This window comes from Nelumbo lutea, chromosome 7 (genome assembly GCF_056320005.1).
Source record: "Nelumbo lutea isolate HS-2025 chromosome 7, American lotus-T2T, whole genome shotgun sequence".
Lineage (NCBI taxonomy): Eukaryota > Viridiplantae > Streptophyta > Magnoliopsida > Proteales > Nelumbonaceae > Nelumbo > Nelumbo lutea.
Window position 1 is genome coordinate 30,663,937 of NC_142690.1, and position 25,605 is coordinate 30,689,541.

The window sequence follows — 25,605 nt, forward strand, 5'->3', positions numbered from 1 at the left end:
GTTAACTGCTGTTGTTAGTTATTTCCTACTTTATGTTTGCTGTTAGCAATGTTAGTTATTTGCTTATGTAAGCAGTAGGGGCATTAGTGTAATTGCAGTCTTATATTTTAATGTTAATATAAATAGTTGTGAGTGGGGCGGCAACTCAAGCCAACCCACACTCTTCTCTCTTCTCTCTATTCTCTCTTTCTTCCTCTTTTCTGTTTTCTTTCTTCTTTGAATTTACATCAAGAATTGGATTGATTACAGTCCTGATTTGCCAACTTGGTATCAGTCTAGCAAGATCTGTCCATTGACTGATTCTTGGAGGTTACCGGAAGGGTTCAACAATTGTCCAAGAGTTTGTAGAAGGCTTGGAGAGTGTCTAGTAAGTTTCTATTTTTTCTTGAGATCGGTACTAGTGATAGATAAATTAGACCTGTCTGCGGTTGAGGTTTTCTCTGTTTTCTCAGAGTTTTCTCAGAGTTTTCTCCAGGGTTTGTCCTTAACCCTATGATCAGACCTGACTGACCTATTTAGACGGTGTGGCTGAGAGTTTTCCTGTTTTCTCAGAGTTTTCTTTGAGGTTTTCTCTTAACCCTACAATCAAATCTGATGGATATCAGTTTTTGGGTGAATCCTAAATCAGTTTTCTTTGAGGTTTTCTCTTAACCCATCTCGCTACTCTCACAAGTTCTACGTATGAAAATTCTATTCAATCTTTTATATCCCAATAAGGACTTTTTCACCATTCCTCTTAAAACCTTTGGATGTACTTGTTTTGTTTAGATTCTTGGACCTCATCATTCCAAGTTTGATCATAAAGCTTCGAAATGCATATTTCTTGGTTATGCACAAAATCAAAAGGGATATTGTTGCTACGAACCTACTTTTGGGAAACAGTTTGTTTCTATGGATGTCACCTTATTTGAGGATGTTCCCTACTATCATGGAGTTTCTTCTCAGGAAGAGAGTAGCGAGATGGGTTCACACCCTTTCATTCTGGTTCTCTCTTTTTCGGACTGAGTTGAGATGGTATTAGAGCAGGTCTTTCAAACTTGTCTTTGATTGAAATCTGTTGTTTGGTTATTGATTAAAAAAATATCTGTTGTTTGATTTGTGAGGTTGACTGAAGGTCTACCAAATCGACATATCTACATCAGCTTGGGAACTCTCTGGATGTTGTACTGATCAACACAAGTTTCTCATCTTTTTTCTGGAAAATCACCATCAACCCTAGAGTTTTCTCTCTTTCTCTTGATCGACTACTTCAATCACCGTGAAACTTAAGATTTGAAGTTGCCCAAGTCAGTTTTAATTAGTTCTACAATTTATTTCTGGTTTGGATTGCATTTGAGGGGTGCTTTGCTCTCTTCCTTGTTCGACACTCCAGGAAATTTACCTTTTTTGGACTGTCATCAGTTTTCAACCTTATTCTGGCTAATCTGTAATTGGGTTTTGATCTGTCATTGTGGTGTATGATTGGGCACACATCTAATATCAAGTTTTGGTTTATTTGGACTTTCAGCTACCCTATTTTTCTCGAGTTTCTTGATTTCCTTTGCTGAAGTGGCTATGGAGAAAAGGGATATTCTCCCAGTGAAGTTCAATGAGACCAACTATGCTTTCTAGAAGTTCCTTTTCCAATTCTTTGTCGAGGGAAATGGTCTATGGGGATTTGTAGATGGTTCTACAAAGCAACCTGGTGATTTTGATTCCAAAGGGATGAAACAATGGAAGATTGATAATGCCACAATTGTGTCTTGGATTCTTGGTTCCATTGAAACTAATATTGCTATTCTAATGAGAAGTTTCTAGACTACTAATGAAATGTTCACCTATATGGAAAAGGTGTATTAACAGTCCAACATTTCGATAGGAGAAATGTTGAATCTACTTCTTCATGTTGCATTAAAACTTTGAAAGAACATTTCGATAGGAGAAGGATCATGCACTTCCTAATGCATTTGAGACTTGAGTATGAAGTTATGAGTTCGAACATTCTTAGTAGGGGTATTCCATCCATACTTGACATAGTTTTGGGAGCACTTCTCAGAGAAGAAATTAGACTCATTACAAATCGACAATGGGTTCAAAATCTGGTTCTAGATTAGAGGTAGCTTTTTTGGTGAACAAGTCTAAGCCCAAGAAGGACTTGTCTTGAGTACAGTGCTATGAATTTAAGGAGTATGGGCATGTCATCTCACATTGTTGGAAGAAAAATTTTTGTACTTATTTTAAGAAACATTGGCATATAATACCTGAATGTCCTACTTGGCTAGCTAAGGGAAATGTTTCAGGTCCTAAGAAGAATCAACATAAGGCCTTGCTGACAGCAATTAGAGGTGCATATATGGGGAATACCACTTCTTCAGCAGGAAATAATGAGATTTTTGGAGCTCTTACAGAAGAAAGAATGTGTTAGCTAGTATCCTCAACCATTTCCTCCGCATTTTTAGCCATCGGCTTCTTTGGTGAGTCATCCTATTATTGTTCCTCTCCCAGTCACTTGTGGATCATTGATTCCAATGCCACTAATCATATGACAGGGTCATACATTGGTCAGTTTGTTAAACCCAAGTTTTTGAATAAACATATTGTTACTGCTAATGGTGAAAAATTGGATATTGTTGGATGCAATCATTTGTCTTTGTCTACATCTGTTAATTCCTGTTTTCATCTTCTTAAGACTTTATTTGGATGCTATCATTTGTCTTTGATTTCAGTTGGCCAATTAGTTGAGGATGGTACATTGTTTCATTTTCCCATGATGGTTGTTTGATACAGGACCGATACTATGGGACAGTGAAGGGGAAGGGTTGTAGACTGGGTCAGTTATTTGCCTTGGAATTCGAAAAGACACTAGAGTCTTCGTCAGTTCTTCCACATCTTGTTTTCTTACTACTAACCCTAGTTTTGAAGTTGTTTGTAGAAATAATTTGTGGCATTTTGGGCATAGGCGACTTGCTTGAGTTCATACAATGATTTCTTAAGACAACATACCATCTTAGAATCATTGCAATAACTAAGGGGTTGCTTAGTTACTAAAATTTGTTTCAAGAAATTTCTTTCAGGAAAGAGTCAGCCTAGAAAAAAGGAAAAAGAGAAGTGGGAGTGGGTGGTTACTAAAACTGTTTGAGAAGAGGATCCTATTTCGTCAAAGGAGAGTGTTGGCCAAGTTGTTTTAAAGGAAAAACCAGCTTTGCAACAGACATCGAGTGAAGAGAAGGGTTACAAGGTTTGTCTTGAACCTAATTCAAAGCTTCTGGTGTGGTTTGTTTCAACTGATAGCATTACAGGTGGAAGTAACTTATTCTTAGATAGATGCTTGTTTGTGGAGAGTTGCTCTTGATGTCTAAAGGGAAGTTACTACTATTGGTAAGGAGAGTGTTACAGAGGAGGTTCAAGTTGAAGGTTGTTGTGGGCCTTGGGCGGAGTAGCAACAGAGGGAGGTTGTGAGAAAACAAGTACGATTCAAAACACTTTATTAACTGAAGAGGGAGTTGAGTGGAACACTTTTTCGCCAACAGGAGTTGAGTGTAGAACATGGTTCTTCTGATTTGGCTTCATCAGAGTTGGATTTGATATACATTCCTTACAAGCTACATATGAGAGCCTAGCTGAAGAAGGTGTTGTGTTGAAACTGTAGTAGGTAAGCTTGGAAAAGATTTGGGGAGAAGGAAGGTCGATGCGGTTAAAAGTGTAGAAGAAAAGAGACAACAGACATTGGTGGAATATCTGAGTTACCGAGAAGATTAAGGGGTTCTAGTTTTGGCCAGTTGGTACATGTGGCAAAAGTATTTTCATGGATCAAAGAGGGGCTTTTTGGAGCTGGTCCGTGCATCAAGCCATCAAGTATAAGAGGATGTATAAAAGAAAGAAGACCTTAGATAAAGCAAGACTTAATAGGGATAACATGGGAACTCTACTCCATGTAGGAGGTCAAGTTGATGTGCAGACGAAGGTTGCCGAGTGTTCAAAAAGGTCATAGTTGTGGGACACATGGAGAATGGTTTAAATTGTCCCTAATTTCCCTAATATTTCCGCAGCATATTTCCATTTACAGGGTAGCAACACAAAATTTTAGCAGACTTGACATATTCCCCCAATGAACATTACTGACACTATGTGGAGTACAAGAGATAGTTTCCATGACATATTTCCATTTCCACTTCCATGGGTAGCAACATCAAATTTTACTAGAATCAGGAAATTCTCCAGTGAACACTACCAGCACTATAAAGGGTACAAGAGATAGTATTATAACATAAGTTGGTGACAATATTGTAGATATGTGGAGTAACAATGTTATTGTCTGCCCAATTTACATGATTACCACTTTGAACGAGCTCAATATTCATTTCAAACATGAAGTTAAATATTAGTTTTTGTCTATACAATAGATTATTTGATTGATTTATTACAACCATTTACATTTTCTATGAGTTTATTACGTATTCTTTTGTCTATAACCTTAGTTTCTTAGCTTTATGTAATGATTTGGAACAAAATAATAATTTAAAAAGGTGTGCCTATGCTTCTTTTGTCATTTCATAAAATATCATTCTATATGCATATTTTACAATGTTTCCACCATGTTTATAATTTTTATAATATTTCCAACATGATAAAGAAATGGTGAAGCAGATTCCGAACCTAGGAGTCAATGGTTCAGGATGGGTGACATGCTGAAGGATTGAATGGGGCTTATTCTTTGAAAATTAAGTTCAAAGATGAGTGCAAGCTTTTCCACTTGGCAAAACTAAAAGTTGATAAAAGGAATTTGCATCATTTTAAATGCCTAAAGTCTAATAGGTTTGGGAATTTGAATGGAAGACTATCGGGCAAGGAATGAAGGGGATAGGAGGAAAATTGGGGGTGGGTGATTTCCAATTGCAACAAAAATTTTGAGAAGAATGCTGCAATATCGGGGAAGGAGCTTGTTGGTCCTGCGAATGTTCAAATCGCCTCAAATGCCAACTGTGCTACAGTTACTGCTCACAATGGAGAGGCTGGTTATCTGGTGTTGGATTTAGAAGTGGGGAACCATGAGGAGGTTGATGTTGTTTTGCCTTAGGAAAGCATTTGTGCTTCTCTTGAGACCTCGTCAAGTGATTCAGGGGAGGTTATCAAAGAAGCGAAAAATGAGTCAGGGGATGGGGAAAATAAAGTCATGGAAGGGTGCAACAATGTTGAAGTGGGGAGTGATTTTGGAGAGGGTGAAGAGTGAAGCTTGGCTGATGCTGCAGGTTCCAGGTTGAGAGGTCAGTTGATGGCCACCTTGTTTTTGAGGACGTGGTGGTTGGAAGGATAGGTGTGGAGTTGGGTGGGGGTCAAGAAATCTTCAAATTGTTCAATGTTCACATCACGGAAGAGTCTTTTTCTCATGTGAAGCTTAGTCTGGTGGGGGCAGGGCCTACAAAAAATTTTAAAAAAGTGTATAAGAGAAAAGGTGTGAAGACTGAAGACGTCTGCATCGAATACTGACAAGGTTATTGGGGAAGACCCTTGGTTTTGCATCAAATCAGTTTCTCAGCTGGAGGCATTTACAGCAAGAGGAAAAAAAAAAAAAAGAAAAAAGAAAATGCAGAAGGTCTTGAGTCTGTTGAAGGTGTGTTTGATACAAGATCAGAAAAAAAAATGTGTGGAAAGGTTAGGAAGTTTGCCTGTTGAGAAAATTGTTGATATAGAAGTAGTGGTTGGCAAGAGGTTTGGCCTGCTTTTCTAGGGTTGTGAGGGTTTTTCTAGAAGAACCTTTGAGGAGTTTGAGAGGTCGAGGAAAGAAGAAAGGCTGAAGAAAGCTGTTGTTGGGGAAGGTGGCGAGATTTGGAATGAGGATGATGAAGGACAGGAGGAAATGTTTGAGGAAGATGACTAGGGAGTTGGCTTTTGCAAGGTGCTGTTTGGCTTTGGTTCAGATGGAGGTTTGGGGGAGTTTTCGAGTTTGAGGGAAAGGGAGATGTTTCAGTAGTCCTTGGATGAGTTTGATGACTTTTTGGTTTCTCAAGTCCTATTCTGAGTTTTCTGAAAGTTTTGTTGTTTGTTTTTTTCAGCCTTTAGTGTCTGTTTTTCTCTCGGGTGATATCTTATCATCCTTCTTTTGTATTCGTTCGTATTCTTTCTTTTATTTTCTGTATTTTTATATTTTATCTATAACTATTTTTTAATTTTTATTATTTAATTATGGTACCATTGGTTAACCTATTTGACCTAACTGATTAAATTTCTTACCCATTACCAGGAAGGAAGAAAATAGTACTATCAAATTTTTTTTTTGATGAATACTGATTGATTTTATTAATAGGTTAGAACCAAAAGATACATAGAGAAAGTTACCAAGATGAGGTACGAGATGCAGCCTCAGAATAAAACACAGAATTACAGTTTAGCCCAAAATATCTGATTCCTATGCACCCGTTGTTTAGCTAGTGAATCTGCTAACCCGTTTGCTGATCTTCTTTCCTATTGGAATTGAACTGACATGTTTGTAGTTATCCATTTGAACCTTTGTAAAGCCCCTTTATAGGACAAGGCTGCTGTTTCTGGTTCTTTTAACCACTGGATCACCAGCTTGGAATAACCTTCGATTAACAGCCGTTCACAATTCAGTTCTTTGGCAAATTCAGCTTCTTGTACCACTGCTTTAATTTCTGCATTAACTGAATCCCCTACTCCTATAGGTCCAGAATATAAAGCAATGATTTGCCCGTCTGTATTTCTGAACACTCCCCCAACACCAGAAGGACCTGGATTGCCTAAGCTGCTACCATCAAAGTTGAGCTTAATGATACCCTCTTGAGGAGGTTTCCACTCTATTGACTGTTTAGGTCTCATGCTTGAACTTTTGGCAACCACTTCCCAATTTCTCCATAAATGATCAAAGGAGAAACTGAGAAAGGAGAAAATAGTTCCAAGGTTTTCACCCAATTGATTGCTCTATTAATTAAGCATTCCCATTACAAATACCTCATTCCTCTCCTTCTCATAAAAAATCCTGGCATTTCTTTCCTCCCAAACAGCCCAAACCAGTGCAGCCCTAGCACACCTCCACAAGACTCTACCTCTTTTCTTTGGCCATCTGAAGGTTGTAGGTTCAAATAGTACTATCAAAAAATTAATCATGTCTTTCTATTTTTAATGAATTTCCCCAAATATGAACCCCCTTAGTTCTAAACTGTCAATCTATCACCCTCTCCGGGAAATTCTACATCATAGAGTTGAATTCCTTTGAATGGGAGGATTCTCAACTCAAGAGGTGGCATTCTTCACCCAATTAGCTGGGAACAGTTAAGGCATATCATACATGGGCTATACTTGTATCTGCAACTTTCATCTTTTCATTTATAAAATTGTACCTATTGAAAAGCAAAGAAAGGCCAGGAAGAAAATTGTTTTCCTTCCGTGAGAAGGAATGCTCAAGCAATGAATTTTTTTACCCAGTTAACATAGATTATTGACCAAGGATGATCTGATCACTCACACAGTTGCTGGCAAGGAGATTGTCACCACTAGCAAAGATTATAGCAATGCTCCGGAGTTTGTAAATAACTCTCTTTGGTTTAATTGAGACAAGATGTCAGTAGAGGGGTCCAGGCAAGCAAGTTCAAGGATGTAGGGAAAGGGGAAGGGAGAGACAGTGTATGGCATTAAAAGCTGATCTTGTCTGGTATGGAGCATTTGATGGGGTAAGATTATTCATTGTTAGATGTTTGACGCATTAAAATATTTATTCTATATGTACAATATATAACTATATATTTATGCTAATGGAAAGAGAACCCTAAAACTTTTAACTATTTATCACATACCTGCAACTTTATCTCCCTTGGCAAGAGTTTGAGGGCTTGACCTCCATTGACCCTATCCCACCTTCGTCCCAAAAGATCTAGGGCTTCTTCAAGCATAATGAAAGCTCCTTCTTGGCTTAGTTCATCTCCATCACCATCACTTCGCCCACTATCAGTGCCACTGGGACTGAATCGTAAGTCCTCTGCACCTTCTATCTCAGCAATTTTTTTAGCTCCACGGCCAACTTTAGGTTTGGCTGATCCAACCTTCTGGCTGCCAGTACTCTGAGCAGACACTAGATTCATGGTTTGTCGTTCAAATTCCTTTGTTGTTCTCCAAGGATTTAGATATATTTGCAGAAGTGTCAAATATATGTTACCACATGGTTTTGAAGGTTGATGTTGTCCAACATCATAAACTCGGTCGCAATATGCAAGTGCCAATTCAGGACATTGAAGCTGCAAAATTCATTACCATAAAACTTCATGTTACCAAGTGCCAATTCGACTATGATACCGAAAAAACTTGTAACAAATCAATCATTATCATAGAAGTGATAACTAATGTGGTGGTATTTCAAAGCTCTTGCGGTATCATGTCTTTCCAGAAGCATAGATTTTTTCCTTTGTTGTTACATGTGTATATTATTACACTTGTATATGTATACATTGTGTCTGTGAGAACTGTAAAGTGTAAAAAAACTATTTTCTTAAAATTTCATGGTAATATTTGACAGAGCAGCATTGCTATACAAGGAACAAAAGGATAAGAAAAAAACATATGTTGTAGGAAAATATGAGGGAAAACAGTACATTAGGAAGAAAGATGGTATTATAGTAAAACCATGAATCTCTACTGTACACATCATGGATATAAATATATAAAATGGTCCCTAAACCACCAACTAACGGAACCCCCTTAAAGAGGCCATTGAACCTATAGTCAAACTGATCTAATGACCCCCATCATCAGGTTGCATAACTTCTTTTGCCTAGGAGACTTTTTTATGAGGTCAGTTGGACTTGCAGTCCAAATCACTCACATCTCTCCATGTGTACGGAAGAAAAGAAATATAACAATAATATAACCACACCTCCTGTTAATAACCTGCAAAGCAAAAGAAAAACGCAGGATCTTTCTTCATCAGAGTAGCAGGAAGACTTACATCTCTGGTATTGAAAATTTACCTTATGAACATACAAAGCCAAAGCAAGCTGATGTTGATTCATCTTCCCCAATAAAATTGCACGCTCCTCGTATAAAGCATCTGCTGGTAGGCGCTTCAACACCACCTCTGGGTTGTATCCAGATATGCCCTCTAAAGCAGATAATAGCTTCTTTCTGATGGGGGAATAGGCTTTCTCATCCCATATATGTTCAATAGTTAGTTCCGCATGCCAGTCAAGTACTTCGGAAAGATAGATTAGCACCTGTAGATATTCAAAACTTCAACCAACATTCCATGAAATTGAAAGGAAAAAGAAAACAAAAGTTAGCTATTTAAACTTCTCCGCTGTCCAATTTGGACTCGGTTTGCATTTAGCCTGTCTTTCTATTTCTTTACTACCTCTGTTGTGGCACTTTGTCCTCCTGGGGTAGGTTTTTTCTTTTCTTTTCCATTTTAATTGTGCGATTTTTGCTTACATTGTTTCTCCCTCTTTCACATTGTCTATACTTTTTATTTTGATAAGCAACCAAGAATTTAACCTGGGAATCTTGGTTACTCTGTAGGACATCAACCAATTGTTACACAGGCTCACCAATTCTAAATCTAGTCCTCGTTTTTTTTTTTTTGCTCCTAGAAATGGAAATTATCATAGTTAAGAAGTTTGTAACCAGTTCATTTTGCAAATTTGCAGAGATTCTATTGTCATTCATTGACAGCATAAGCTCTAAATATGTGGCTTGCATCCTTGGTGCATTCTGCTTTAAGTATGAATTGACCAAGTCTGCTGAGAGGTTTCCAGACAAAAAGAGATCAATTGTTTGTGCTTGACAGCTTTGAAGAACAAATGTTGAATATTCCAAAACAAGCATTGGATCAGTTGAACAAAGAGGCTGCAGAAGAAAATCCATCAAAATCGAGTTAGATCCAGCTTCTCATATTCATTTTCTATTATTGTTAGATTGAAAAATGCAAACTCCTCAAGAAGTTACTCAGCAAAATAAATGATTAATAATAGGTATGAACTAGGAAGCGAAATCAAAATATGTTGAGCAGCTCATAATTTCAAGACTTTTGGCATCATTTGGTACTTGAAAATATTTACAAACATGTTTGTGGAACTGTTGGGAATGCCTATTTGATTAGATAATAATTTCAAAATATGTAGAGTGGACATGATTTGAATTGGTTGTAGCCAATTCACTGACAGGATGTGGTGCTACCATGATTTTTAGGTTATTGAAAATTTAAAGTTATTACTATGATTTTCAGGAGTACTTTGATCATTTTATATGTTTTTACTTGAACCAAACTTTTTTTTTTTTTTGATGAGTCACTAGAAGAATGGTTGAGACTGACAACTCAAGTCTTTAGTTGTCTATGTATAATAGACTTTTGTTGATAAATTAAAATGTTATAGTTTCTCCTAGAGATCTTAGAATTTCTTGGATTAGCATTCTGGAGGACTTCCTTAGTTTTCCCTAAGATTGAAAGGCTAGCCCCCCTATATCCATTCTGATTGATGGTGGTGAAATCATAAGGTCCTTGTAGTGATTAACAAAAATTTATTTTATATCCTCTTGATTGGTGATTACCTCATCATTAATCATCATGCCAGGTATTGTGTTTGTTAGATCAACTGGTTAGGGTTATTTTTGTCTTTATGCTTCTTATTTATGAGATATAATTAGACCTTTTAGTCTTGCTTTAAGTTACATGTCCCTTAAGTAGGGGCATGATAGTCTTTGTACATGTCTTGAAAACCTGTATAATAAATTGATCAGCTGGGCTGAGAACTCATTCTCTCCAGTTCGATCATTCTTTCTATAATCTTTTTCTCCCTTCTTCTTGACCTAGCGCTACAATTACAGAGAAACCAAATCATTATAACATGGTACCAGAGCACTAAAAAGTGCAAAGTAAGCTGTGATTTTCTACTCTCTAGGAGATTGCGATTGGTTCATATTTGTTTTATTTTATTTTATTTTTTAATTTCTGGGTTGCAGTGTAAAGAATAGATCAATAGGAGGCTACGACGACCTATTTTCTTCTACCCAGTCAACTGTTCTCACTATGAGTGACAACCCTAGTGTTCATTTGGTGGTGTGAGTCCTCTATTAAGCAGTTATCAAGATGGTTTTTATGATGATTGACAGTGTAGATGTTTACTGAAGCTGTATTAGAGTTTTCATGGTGAAGATGATGGCTGAATGTGATTAGGTTTCTCTCTTACATATTTCTTTTTGCTATGTGGATTGAATAGTGCTGCATAGGTGGTAAGTAGACTCTTGTAATGCCCAGTAAATAGCAGATTTCATTTGTGGGTGTTTGTTTTTGTGAATTAGTGGTTGTATAAGTGTATAGTGTCGACAGTTCTGAGTGGGTCACATTATGGCAACGGCAAGAGAGAGTGGTAGTAATAAAAAACCAATTGTTATGATCTCCCCTAATTATTTGAATGTGCAAATGACATCTATCTATATATACTATTAAAAGTGTGAATGAGGGTGTGTAACTTTTGTTTGACTAAAATACCCCAATTTTTAAATTTGGTTCCTCTATAATTGTAAGGACAGAATTGCAATTTGAACAACCACTTTTCTCTTCATTCAAATTCCTCTCATTAAGTCTTACATTTAAGGTATTAATTTCCATTAACATTCATTCAATCATATTCTTCACTAGAAAACCCCTATTTTTGAATTTGGTCTCTCTTTAATTGTGAGTGTACAAAATGCAATTTGAACTACTACATTTCTCCTCATTCAATTCCCTCTCATCAAGTCTTATATTATAGAAAAGTTTTGATATAAAATCTGTAAAAGAAAGAAGAGAAAGAAGACAAGAAAAGGTTTCTGCTAGAAAAAAAGAGAAGAGAGATAGAAGAGAATGGAGGAGAAGCCTAAAAAGAATCTGGCTGCCCCTTTCATTAGATTATATACTCATAAATAAAGAGTGTACAAGTACAAGTATGCCCTTGGTAAGTCGGCTACTTGTAAGAAGCTGAAAAGTCACACTTAACTTATAAACTAATAGGCCTAAGGCCCAACAACTACCTAACTAATGTAAATAAAAACAAATAAAATCAGCCCACAACTCAACACTCCCCCTCAAGTTGGGAATAAATGTCACACATTATCAATTTGCATAAATCATGCTCCAGTTTGTTTCTTGCAACACCTTTTGTAAGAACATCAACAAGCTGCAAGTCAGATGCAACATATGGAAAGCAAACTTCTTCGGAGGTCACCCTTTCCCTTATAAAATGTCTGTTCACTTCAATGTGCTTTGTCCTATCATGCTGAATTGGGTTGTAGGCAATGTTAATTGCTACTTGATTGTCATAGTATAACATCATAGGTTTTTCTACCTCAATCCCAATCTCTCTAACAAGGAACGGATCCAGAGGAGCTCTGAAATACCATGTGCCATGGCTCTGTGTTCAACTTCTACACTTGACCTTGCCACAACAAGAGTGCAAACTCTTGATGTAGATCTCCTATCATTTAGACATCTTGCCCAATCAACATCTGTGTAAGCCCTTAACTTCAATTGTCCATGGTCAGCAAACAATATGCCTCCACCTGGGTGTCCCTTCAAATAGGAAAGTATCCTATCAATAGCCTCCTAATGTTGAACTCGTGGGGCATGCATGTATTGACTCACCACGCTCACTGCATAAGAGATGTCCGGTTGTGTCATACACAAGTAGCAACTGCTCCACTAATCTTTGATTCCTCCCGACATCCTTCACTAGTTCACCTTCTGAAGCATTTATCTTGTGGTTTTGATCAATAGGTGTATCAGCTACCTTTGCCCCAAGTTTCCCTATTTCTTATAGTAAATCTAGAACATACTTTGTTTGTGAGATGAAGATCCAATGCTTGGACCTTGCTACCTCAATGCCTAGAAAGTACTTTAGCTCCCCAAGATCCTTAATTTCAAACTCTTTGTGCAGATTCTTCTTCAAGGTATCAATCTCACTCAAATCATTTCTTGTAACTACAATGCCATCCACATACTATCAAAACTAACACTTGTGACCCCTCCTCTTCACAAACAGAGTGTGATCAGATTGAGTTTGAGTATAGCCAAATACAACCAATGCACATTTAAACCTATCAAACTAAGTTCTGGGTGATTGCTTCAAACCATATAGAGACTTCTTCAACCTGCATACCTTTCCCTTTACCACATCATTGTAGAAATCAGCTAGAAGATCCATATACACCTCCTCTTGCAAATCCCCATTGAGAAAAGCATTCTTCACATCAAGTTGGAAGAGTGATCAAGAGTATGTACCTGCTAGAGATAGAAGAATCCGAAATGAGTTCATCTTTGCCACTGGTGCAAAAGTTTCCAAGTAATCTATGCCATAAGTCTGAGTGTACCCTTTCGCAACCAAAGCTTTCATGTCCCATGTCTCCTTGCCTTTTGGTAGATCCACAATCTCCCATGTCCGATTCTTAATCAAAGCTTTCATGTCCTCCTACATAGATGCCTTCCACTCAGGTTTGGAGAGAGCCTTACTAACACCCTTGGGCATAGAATCTATAGACATAGAGTCGAGGGAGGAAAGGAAGGCTTGGTAGGAAGCAAATAATCCATTGCAGGAAAGATAGTGTGAGATGCAATGAGCATTACACTTTCTATTCCCTTTTTTGAATGCAATAGGAAGGTCAAGGTCATCTGCAATGGGGTTAGGAGCAAGGGTAGTAGTATCAATAGGAACTAAACCATTAGAGGAAGCAAGGGGCATACCTGGGTTAGTGTTAGTCGAACCTAGAATCTCCAATGGTTTAGGTGCTACTGTGGAATCAACCTCCTTGTGCAATCGTAGGTGCTATCGTGTAAAACACTAAGAAACATGACGTAAGGGAGGTTGTAAAGTGGGTGAAATAGGTGGGTCGGACACTAGAGTGGATAAGGGGGTTGGAACCGAAAGTGGTATAGATTGATCACTTCCTTCCCCAAAACATGCCCCCTGAGAAACCCTCTACAAAAAAAGATGTGGACTTAAAAAATGTGACATCCATAGTAACATACTGACTCTCGAAGACTGGGTCATAGCAACAATACCCCTTCTAATTTCCTGCATACCCAAGGAAGACACACTTCTTCGCCTTAGGGTCCAACTTTGAGCGGTGAAGACCAAGAACATGGACAAAGAATACACTTCCAAACACCCTTAGATGAATATGGAACATCTCCCCCTCGGGAAAAAGAAGGCTGAACAAAGTGCTATATCCAAGAACACGGGAAAGTACCCAATTAATCAAGAAAATTGCTGTAAGAACTGCATCACCCCAAAAACGAACTAGAACAGTAGAGCTCAACATCATGCTTCTTGCAACTTCCACAACATGTCCGTTCTTCCTTTTTGCTACACCATTCTGTTGTGGAGTGTAATGAACAACTGTTTTGATGGATTACTCCATGCTCTAATAGGTATGACATTTTTTTTCAAAATATTCCTTGGCATTGTTTGATCTAAACACTTTCACTCGCACCCCAAACTACGTCAGCACCATCAAATCAAACTGTTGAACCAAAGATGATACCTCATTATGGGATCTCATCAAATATAGCCAAGAATATCGAGAATAATCATCCACAACAGAAGAAAATACTAATATCCACCCATAGAGGAAACATGATATGGTCTCCACACATTATTATGGACAATGTCAAAAGCAAAAGAACATCTTTTATTACTTTCTTTAAAGGAAATGTCTACAATGCATTCCAAGCTCTCAACCTTCACACTTCAAACTAGACATACTGATAGACTTAAACAACTACGGAAACAAGAAATGCTGACCCATTGACTTTGACTCAATACCCTTGCTGACATGATGATTCTGATGACTAGGAAGCGCATCAAGAAGATAGATTCCATTCACCTCATGACCACTCCCAATCGTCCTCTTGATTCCAGATCCTGCAAAACACAATGACTAGGAGAAAGAATCACTAAACAATTCAAATTCTTTGTCAAGCTACTAACAGATAAAAGGTTAGTACTCAGTCTAGAGACATGAAGGACAGAAGGTAGGGTAATGGTATCGGTTATCTTGACAGACCCTTTTCCAGCAATGGGAACATGTGATCCATTAGCCGTGGAGACTCTATCTCTACCAGAGCAGAGGTGGTATGAGGAGAAAATGGTGGAAATGTTGGTCATGTGTTTTGAGGCTCCTGAGTCTATAATCCAAGGAGGTACCTCCTTACTTGTAGTGGAAACATAGTTTGTAGTGGCATGTGAACTACTTGTATGTGCAAATGAAGTAAAATGGCTACCTCCTAATCCACTTGTACCCTGCTGTCTGCTTGATAATGGGTTGAAACTGACTATATCCCTCTGATTCAGAAATTGCCTATATCTCTCCAATTCAGCCCTCACTGCAGCTGCTGCAACAGACTCTAGGAAAGCTGTAGTAGGGGGTCCTGGTAAGTCACCAGTCACTGCCATATTCACATTTCCCTTATTGTTTCTGAGTCGGCTAGGCACAAGGTGTGGATAAAGCTTCCAGTAGGTATCTTTGGTATGTTTAGACTTCTTACAGTAGTCACAGATCAGATCCTTCTTGTCCTCCTTCCTAGGTTCATTTCCACCCTTGTCTCCACTTGGCTTAGGCTTCACTGTGCTAGCCATAGCTAACTACTCAAGGCTTAGCTTCACATTCCTCATCATCACATATGCTTAAGAGAGAGTTACACTGTCTTTGGAAAGAATATATTGCTGCGCAATGTCATATTCAGGGTTAAGTTCAACTAGAAACTCAAAAACCCTATTCTTCTCTACCAACTTCTAATAAGTTTCTATATCCTTGCTACTTTCCCAAACCACAATCTCCAAATCATCTATCTCCTGCCATAAGGTTTTGAGGGCAGAAAAGTAAATAGCAACAAATTTATCTCCTTGCCTGTTTGCAATAACTTGGTTTCTCAACTAGTAGGCTCTAGCAACATTCTCATTCTGTGAATAGGTTTCTACAACTCCATCCCAAATCTCTTTGGTTGTGTTAGCCTTAAATTCTGAAATCTCTTAGATTTCCCAAGTCTTTGATCTCAAATTCTGAAGCTAGGAACTCCTTCAGTCTCTTTATCTCTTTCAGGTCATTCCCGGTAGTCACCATATCATCCACATAAACAATGAATGCCGTAAGCTTGCTATCCTATCTCCTTGTAAACAAGGTATGATCTGCACCACTTGGAGTGTACTCTACTTTCTTCATGGCCATACAAAGTCTCTCGAACCATGCCCGGGGAGACTGCTTCAAGCCATATAATGCTTTCCTTAGTTTACACACCTTCTTGCCAACATCATAGCCTGGTGGAGGTTCCATGAACACCTCTTCATGAAGATCACCATTTAGGAAGGCATTCTTCACATCCAATTGACGAAGTTCCCATGAGAAATTTGCTGCTAGTGACAATAGAACCCGGATTGTGTTGAGCTTTGCTACCGGGGCAAAGGTTTCTTTATAGTCAATTCCTTCCTTTTGAGTAAATCCCTTTGCCACAAGTCTAGCCTTGTACCTCTCGATTGACCCATCCTCCCTGTGCTTTACTGTAAATACCCACTTGCACCCAACAGTGCCCTTCCCCTCTAGCAGGTCCACTAATTCCCAAGTTCTTGCTTTCATTAGGGCTTTCATCTTTTCATTCATAGCTTCTTTCCACCTTGGATCATATGTTGCCTCTGAGTACCTAGAAGGAACACGTACAGAGAAAAGAGCAAACACAAAGGAGTGATAGGCAGGAGATAAATGTGAGTAAGAAACAAAATCAGCTATGGGATGCCGGGTGGTACAAGAACGGATAGACTTACGAAGAGCAATAGGAAGATCCAAATCCAAAGTATGTGAGTCAGAATTACCTTGAATTGCAGAGACAGATTGATCTGAGTCCAACCAGTTGCAGTCATGAGGTTGAGAGCCCTTTTTCCTTCTATTGTATGTAAGTATCTCCTTCTGTTGCCTACTGGAATCTTCAGGAGCATCTATTGCATCAGGAGGAGTAACTGGCACATTTGGAGCCTTACTAGGTTGACCCGGAATGTCACAGCCAGGAGTAGTGGGTGATGGAAGACCTAAGTAAGATAGGGGAATAAAAAAGGAGGGAGAATGAGAATCCTCTTCCAATCCACTAGTCTCCCCCTGAAGAGGATTCTAAGAAGACTGGAAATAGGGTTGAGACTCAAAAAAGACTACATCTCTAGTGACATACTTTTTCTTGGAGACAGGATCATAACACTTGTACCCCTTTTGTGTAGGAGAGTACCCCAAAAATATTCCCTTTGTAGCCTTGGGGTCTAGCTTGGTTTTCTTTGGATCCTTCATGTTGGATTGAAGTCTTTGTATGTATGAGTATTCGGCTGATAAGAGTTCTTATTAGCCTATACTTAAGCTTAAGTTGTCCTGTATTGGGCCTATGTTAATGGGCCTAATCCTGTTTAATGTTTTAAGTTGTCTGGGTGTCCCATCACTAATCAGGGGCATTCCAGTAACTTCCTGTATCATTGTACTATATCATAATATAAATAGTAGTACTGTCGACTGAGCTATTCAGTTCGACATTCACAGCATATTAGTGGTGTTCTTCTCCTCTCCTCTACTTCAAGTACAACTCTCAAGATAACATGGTATCAGAGCACTAGCTTCTCTTTGGTTTCAGCCGGCGCACTACTCTCTCTTTTCTTGCTGTTCTTTCCATCTTCTTTCTTCTTTTCTGGGTTGCTGAAAAAAGCTAGGGTTCTAAGAGAACAAATCAGATTCGAACCTAGGGTTTCCCTTGGTTGTAGGGCTCAAGGGAGGTAAGGCCAAGAAGTGGATGTCCTACCAGGTTCTTCTTTCAGCAAATGGTAGCTATTTGGCTACTAAGAGAGGTCTGTATAGGGCAGACCTAGTTGATGACTGATTTCAGCAGTCCTAGCCCTAGCCGAAAGGGGGAGAGCTTCTCCACAACTGCAGCTTCGAAGCCCCAGCAAAACCAGCATAACACAGTGGTAAACAGCTCCATGTTCAGGTTGGTTATCAGTCCGAAACCTCTCACCACTACTGTACTCGAACTGCTTCAGCTCAAGTGAAGATTAGTTAGGGAGCTGCCAGCTCCAGATTGTCCAGCACTGTGAACCCTAGTTGAGGACCGATGTCAGCAGTCCTAGTATTGGCTGGAAGGAGGGACACTCTCCTTACAGTTGCAGTACTCGAAGTTCAAGTGGAGTTTGAATAGCATAATAGTTGAGAACCCTTAGTTTCAGGTCGGTTACCAGCCCAGAATTCCTTGCTTGCTGCTGTAACTGAACTGCTTCAGAACTGTGACAGTCTCGGCAAGTCTGAAACTGTGTCGAGTGCTGTCAGAACCTGCTGTAATCACTTCGGCAAATCAGAACCTACTTCAGAACTGCTTCAGAACCTGCTGTGATCACTTCGGCCAATCAGAATCTGCTCCAGAATTGGTTCAGAACCTTCAGAACTGCTTCGGCTAGTCTTAATCAGTGTCACCTACACAGCGGCTGCAGTCAAGATGTCTCCAATATCCAAAGAAGTTTCTTCTAGGGATAACAGGCCTGCGGCAAGTGGGAATCTTGTCACCAGCAACAATGGTGACAACTCACAGAATACTCCAACAGTGTCTTCTTCTCCTATGGGACTGGTTGCTGATTCCTCTGGAACTGGTGCTTTGGGCTTCACTGCTAGTGAGGTAGAGGTCCTTAGCAGGGCATTAGCCCGTCTAAGGAATAATTCTTTTGCTTCTACATCTCTTGCCAGATCAGGTACAGCCTCTGCCTTCAGTGCCACTAGCTCTATTGACTCTACTTCTTGGGTTATTGATTCCGGTGCTACTGACCACATGACATATATGTCTTCCCTATTCTCCTCATATCATTTGTTATCTGGTCAGGATAAGATTAGAGTTGCTGACGGGTCTTTCTCCACTATCTCTGGAAAGGGAATGGTTGACCTAAGCAAGGACCTCTCTCTTAAATCAGTTTTACATGTTCCCAGTCTCACCTCAAATCTTTTGTATGTTTCAAAACTTACTAAAAATTTGAACTGTAGTATAACCTTTTTTCCTACTCATTGTGTCTTCTAGGACAGATTGACTAGGAGAACGATTGAGTGCGGTCATGAGTATGGAGGACTTTACTATCTTGATGCAAACATCGGTTCAGCCTTACACGCATTTGCTGGTAGTAGTTCGGAGAGTGTGGAGTCAAAAGCTAAGTTGCATCTTTGGCATGCTAGGCTAGGTCTTGTGTCTTTCTCTTCATTAGAAATGTTGTTTCCCGAACTGTTTAAGGGCATTTCAAGTCAGAATTTAACCTGTGAAGTATGTCAAGTGTCAAAACAATGTAGAACTGTGTATCCAATTTCCAGTAATGAAATTTGTGCTCCTTTTGATTTGGTTCATTCTGATGTTTGGGGCCCTTCACCCATTGTTTCTTTTGATGGCTTCCGGTACTTCATCAGTTTTATTGACCACTACTCTCGATGCACATGGATCTACCTGTTAAAAGGACGGGATGAAGTACCATGGATAACTATGGCATTTTGCAAGATGATTGAAACGCATTTTAATAAGAAGATTTAAGCAATTCAGGTTAGACAATGCTGCTGAATACTTTGAAAAATCCTTGAACTTTTTCATGGAAGATGCTAGCATACTACATCAGTCATCCTGTGCTAATACCCCTCAGTAGAATGGGGTTGCTAAGCGCAATAATAGACATCTATTGGAGACAGCTCGAGCCTTACTATTCCAGCACAAAGTCCCTTAGCAATACTGGTCTCAAGCGGTACTTACTGCATCATATCTGATAATGATGCCATCTAAGGTGTTGGGTATGAAAACCCCTTTCTCTGTTTTGTGTCCCACTCTTCCAGATTTTTCCCTTCCTCCTCGGGTCTTTGGCTATCTATGTTTCATACATGTGAAGGATCCAAAGAAGACCAAGCTGGATCCTAAGGCTACAAAGGGAATATTCCTGGGGTATTCTTCTACACAAAAGGGTTACAAGTGTTATGACCCAGTCTCCAAGAGAAAGTATGTCACCAGGGATGTGGTCTTCTTTGAGTTTCAACTCTATTTTCAGTCTTCTCAAAATCCTCTTCAGGGGGAGACTAGTGGGATGGAAGAGGATTCTCATTCTCCCTCCTTTTTTGTTCCTCTGTCTACCTCAGGTCTTCCATCCTCTCCTCCTACTCCTTGTTGTGGCATTCCAGGTCAACCCAACGAGGTTCCCACTGTGCCGGTTACCTCTCCTGATGCTGCAGATGTTCCTGAAGGCTCCAGTAGGCAACAAAAAGAGATACTTACATACAACAGAAGAAAAAGGGGCCCTCAATCTCATGACAACAACCAGTTGGACTCAGATCAATCTGTCTCTTCAATCCAAGGTAATTCCAACTCACATACTTCTGATTTTGATCTTCCTATTGCTCTCCGTACGCCTATTCGCTCTTGCACCACCCGAAACCCCATTGCTGATTTTGTTTCTTACTCACATTTATCTCCTGCCTATCACTCCTTTGTGTCTGCTCTTTCCTCTGTGCGTGTTCCTTCTGATCAAAGGTGGAAAGAAGCTATGAATGAAGAGATGAAAGCCCTAATGAAAGCATGAACTTGGGAATTAGTGGATCTGCCAGAGGGGAAAAGCACTGTTGGGTGCAAGTGGGTGTTTACTATAAAACACAGGGAGGATTGGCCCATTGAAAGGTACAAGGCCAGACTTGTGGCAAAGGGGTTCAGTCAAAAAGAAGGGATTGACTACAAAGAAACCTTTGCCCTAGTAGCAAAGCTCAACATAATTCGGGTTCTTTTGTCACTTACAGCAAATTTTTCATGGGAACTTCATCAGCTGGATGTGAAGAATGCTTTCTTAAATGGTGATCTTCATGAAGAGGTATTTATGGAATCTCCACCAGGCTATGATTTTGGTAGAAAGGTGTGTAAACTAAGGAAAGCATTATATGGGTTGAAGCAATCTCCCTGTGCATTGTTTGAGAGGCTTTGTGGGGCCATGGAGAAAGTGGGGTACACTCAGAGTGGTGCAGACCATACCTTGTTCATAAGGAGATACGATAGCAAACTTACTGCACTCATTGTTTATGTAGATGATATGGTAATAACCGGGAATGACTTGGAAGAGATAAAAAGACTGAAGGAGTTTCTAGCTTCGGAATTTGAGATCAAAGACTTGGGTCATTTGAGATATTTTCTTGGGATTGAAGTTTCCAGGTCGAGAGGGAATCTACATATGTCAACGGAAGTATGTCCTTGACCTCCTAGAGGAAACAGGCATGATGGGGTGTAGGCCAGCAGATACTCCAATAGAACAGAACCATGGCCTGCTGGAATCAATGGGGGAGGACTATTGTGATAGAGAGAGATACCAAAAATTGGTAGGGAAGCTGATATACTTATCCCTCACTCGGCCAGATATTGCTTATGTTGTGCATGTTGTTAGTCAATTTATGCACTCTCCAAAGATCCCTTACATGAAACCAGTTGAAAGGATTCTCAGGTACTTGAAGACTTGCCCAGGAAAGGGAATTCTCTTCAAGAAAAACAATAGAATTGAAATTGAAGCCTACACTGATGCAGATTGGGTTGGGTCTGTTGGAGACAGGAAGTCAACCTCGGGTTACTGTACATTTGTGGGAGGAAACCTGGTCGCATGGCGCAGTAAGAAGCATAATATAGTGGCTAGATCACGTGCAGAAGCAGAATATCGAATTATGGCCCATGGGGTTGCTGAACTCTTATGGCTCAGAACTCTTCTTAATGAACTTGGCATTAAGGCTGAAGGTCCTCTCAGGCTGTATTGTGACAATAAAGCTGCCATCAACATTGCCAACAATCCTGTGCAGCATAACAGGACAAAACATATTGAGATTGATCGACACTTTGTTAGAAAAAGAATTGTGTCGGGTGAACTCTGTGTGCCTTATACTCCATCTGAGATGCAAATTGCAGATGTACTGACTAAAGGGCTGGCAGCAACAAAGTTTAGGGACATGCTTGGCAAGCTAAACATGATTGATATCCATGCTTAGCTTGAGGGGGAGTGTTGGATTGTAGTCTTTGTATGCATGAGTATTCGGCTGATAAGAGTTATTATTAGCCTATACTTAAGCTTAAGTTGTCCTGTCCTGGGCCTATGTTAATGGGCCTAATCTTGTTTATTGTTTTAAGTTGTCTGGGTGTTCCATCACTAATCAGGGGCATTCCAATAACTTCCTGTATCATTGTACTACATCATAATATAAATAATAGTACTGTCGACTGAGCTATTCAGTTCGACATTCATAGCATATTAGTGGTGTTCTCCTCTCCTCTACTTCATGTACAGCTCTCAAGATAACACTTCACATGTATGAAACATATACAGCCAAAAACCCGTGGGGGAAGAGAAAATTCTGGAAGAGTGGGATACAAAACAGAGAAGGGGGTTTTCATACCCAATACCTTAGATGGCATCCGATTTATCAGGTATGATGCAGTGAGTACAACTTGAGACCAGTATTGCTTGGGCACTTTGTGCTGAAATAGTAGGGCTCGAGTTGTCTCTAATAGATGTTTGTTCTTGCACTCAACCACTCCATTTTGCTGAGGGGTATTAGCACAGGATGATTGGTGTAACATGTTAGCATCTTCCATGAATGAGTTTAGGGATTTTTCAAAGTATTCAGCAACATTGTCTGACCGGAATTGTTTAATCTTCTTATCAAATTGTATTTCAATCATCTTGCAAAAAGCCATAGTAATCCGTGGTACTTCATCTCGTCCTTTTAACAGATAAATCCATGTGTATCGAGAATAATGGTTAATAAAACTGATAAAGTAACAAAAGCCATCAATGGAAACAATGGGTGAAGGTCCCCAAACATCATAATGAACCAAATCAAAAGGAGCTTGAATTTCATTACTGGAAGTTGGATACACTGTTCTACATTGTTTTGACATTTGACACACATCAAAAATTAAACTCCGACTTGAAATGCCATTGAACAATTCGGAAACAACATTGCTAATGAAGAAAAAGCCACATGACCTAGCCTAGCATGCCACAGGTGCAGCCTAGCTATTGACTCCACATTTTCCGAACTAGTAGCAGTTGAAGCTTGTAGGGCTGAGCCGATGTCTGCATCAAAATAGTAGAGGCCTCCATACTCATGACCACTCCCAATCGTTCTCCTCGTCAATCTGTCTTGGAAGACACAATGAGTAGGGAAAAAATTATACTGCAGTTCAAATTTTTTGTAAGCTTTGAAATAGACAAAAGATTTGAGATAAGACTAGGAACATGTAGGACTGATTTAAGAGAGAGGTCATTGCTTAGGTCAACCACCCCCTTTCCAGAGATGGTGGAGAAAGATCCATCAACCACTCTCATCTTATCCTAGCCAGACAACAAATGATATGAAGAGAATAAGGAGGGCATATGTGTCATATGGTCAGTTGCTTCGGAATCAATCACCCAAGAAGTGGAATCAATGGAGCTAGTTACACTAAAGGCAGAGACTATACCTGATCTGGCAAGAGAGGTGGAAGCAAAAGAATTGTTCTTTAGACGGGCTAATGCCCGGCTGAGAACCTCTACCTCACTAGCCGTGAAGCCTAGAGTACCAGTTCCAGAGGAGTCAACAACCTGCCCTATGGAGGAAGAAGACAGTGTTGGAGTACTTTGTGAGTTGTCACCACTGTTGTTGTTGGTGGGAAGATTCCCACTTGCCATATGACCCTTATGTTGTCTCTTGTCCTTCCTCAATGCAGCTGCCTTCAGATGAGGATACAGGACCCAACATTTTTCTTTTGTATGTTTCTCACCACCACAATGGGAGCACTTGAGGGATTTCATGTCTGGATATCTGTTTCCCTCAGTGGAGACTAGGGCTGAATGTTTTCCAGATAGTTCATTTGACTTTGTCTGAGAGTCAACTTGCATCTCCTTTCTCCTGACTTCTTCATTTCTCACCAGGCAATAGACATGGTGTAGCTCCGACAATTCATCTCTCCCTAGAATTTGTGACCTTATACCCTCATACACTGGGTTTAGGCCAGCCAGAAACTTGAAGGCTCTGCTCTCTTCAATTTGCTTATCATGTCTCTCCTTGTCCCTGGCATTTTCCCAGTCCAATATCAAGTGATGATCAAGCTCTTCCCAAAGGCCTTCCAGAGTTGCAAAGTATGTTGCAACTGTCATATCTTCTTGCCTTAGAGCTGCAATGTCTTGGTTCAATCTATAGATTCTAGCATTGTTCTTCTTCTAGCCTTAGGTCTTAGATACCTTTTCCCAAATCTTAGCAGGTCTGTTAGTAAATTAACCAAGACTCTTAACTGCTCTGTTACTTTTTTCCCTTCCTCTTGTGTTTTTTAGGATCTCAAGACGGGGAAGAAAATTGGTGGGGGGCATGAAGCTGGTGGATTGTATTACCTTGACGGTGGTGGATCGTCAGTTGCACTTCAGACTTCACTCACTCCTCCACAGTGGCATTGTCGACTGGGACATCCTTCTCTCAAGGCACTCAAGATACTAGTTCCGTCTTTGAGTCATTTTTCAGTGTTACAGTGTGAGTCGTGTCAGTTTGGGAAACATTGTCGTGTTTCCTTCAGTCCTAGAGTTGAAAGTCGTATGTTGAGTCCTTTTGCTTTGGTTCATTCAGATGTTTGGGGGCCGATCAAAATAGTCTTATAATGGTTACAAGTATTTTGTCACTTTTATTGATGATTGTTCAAGAATGACATGGATTTATTTAATTAAAGAAATGAGTGAATTATTTTCCATTTTTCAAAAATTCCATGCTGAAATACGTACACAATTTGGTGTTCCAATCAAAGTTCTTCGTTCAGATAATGGTCGTGAATATTTTCTAACTTCCTTTCAACAGTATTTAGAACAGCATGGCATCATTCATCAAACTTCTTGTGCATCCACTCCTCAACAAAATGGGGTGGCTGAATGGAAGAACTGTCGTCTCCTTGAAACAACTCGGTCTATTCTTCATCATATGAGTGTTCCTAAACGGTTTTGGAGTGATGTTGTACTTACTGCATGTTTCCTCATTAATCGGATGCCCTCCTTTATTCTTCATGGTCGGTCTCCCTTCTCTATCTTGTTTCCCACCTTGTCTCCCTTTCCATTAACACCTCGTATCTTTGGCTATGCGCTTTGTTCACAATCTGAGTCCTGGAATAGACAAGTTAGATGCACGCTCCATTAAGTGTGTCTTTCTTGGCTACTCTTGGACTAAAAAAGGGTACAAGTGTTACAATCCCATTACTCGGAAGTGCTATGTTTGTCCTGATGTCACATTTTTTGAGTCTGTTCCCTTCTGAACGACCACCAATTCGGCAGTGATCCCGTTCCGGGTGTTCCTGTTGGAGTTGATTCCTCATCTCATCCAGTGCAGATCCATACTGAACGACCACCAATTCGGCAAGTGTATACACGTCGAACGACACCGGCCCCTCCTCTAGCTTCTACCTTGTCCACGGATCCTGTCGTTGCTCCTGTTGCTGAACCTTCAGGACTTGACCTACCCATTACCTTACGGAAAGGTAAACGTAGTTCTACTCTCCATCCCATTTCCAATTTTGTTTCAGTATCTCGCCTTTCCGCCTCACATCGCCAGTTTGTTTCACTATTGTCATCTATTTCCATA

At 39.7% G+C, this 25,605-nt stretch overlaps 1 protein-coding gene and 1 long non-coding RNA gene across 4 annotated transcripts in view; one reads left to right on the forward strand and one right to left on the reverse strand.

The window, feature by feature from the left end:
• LOC148845955 (uncharacterized) overlaps nt 1–25,605 on the forward strand; it is a 49,310-nt gene that overhangs the window by 20,338 nt on the left and 3,367 nt on the right. For both annotated transcript variants that reach the window (XR_016102304.1, XR_016102303.1), the window contains exon 2: nt 9,627–9,852. This is a non-coding gene — a long non-coding RNA (uncharacterized LOC148845955). The remainder of the gene's footprint in view (nt 1–9,626; nt 9,853–25,605) is intronic.
• The window catches only part of LOC148845956 (vacuolar sorting protein 39-like), a 141,437-nt gene that overhangs the window by 14,634 nt on the left and 101,198 nt on the right, over nt 1–25,605 (reverse strand). For both annotated transcript variants that reach the window (XM_088955138.1, XM_088955137.1), the window contains exons 8-10: nt 9,604–9,825; nt 8,955–9,197; nt 7,788–8,225 (exon numbers count right to left, since the gene is read on the reverse strand). In XM_088955138.1, the coding sequence (XP_088811264.1) occupies nt 7,788–8,225; nt 8,955–9,197; nt 9,604–9,825 (903 nt within the window). The remainder of the gene's footprint in view (nt 1–7,787; nt 8,226–8,954; nt 9,198–9,603; nt 9,826–25,605) is intronic.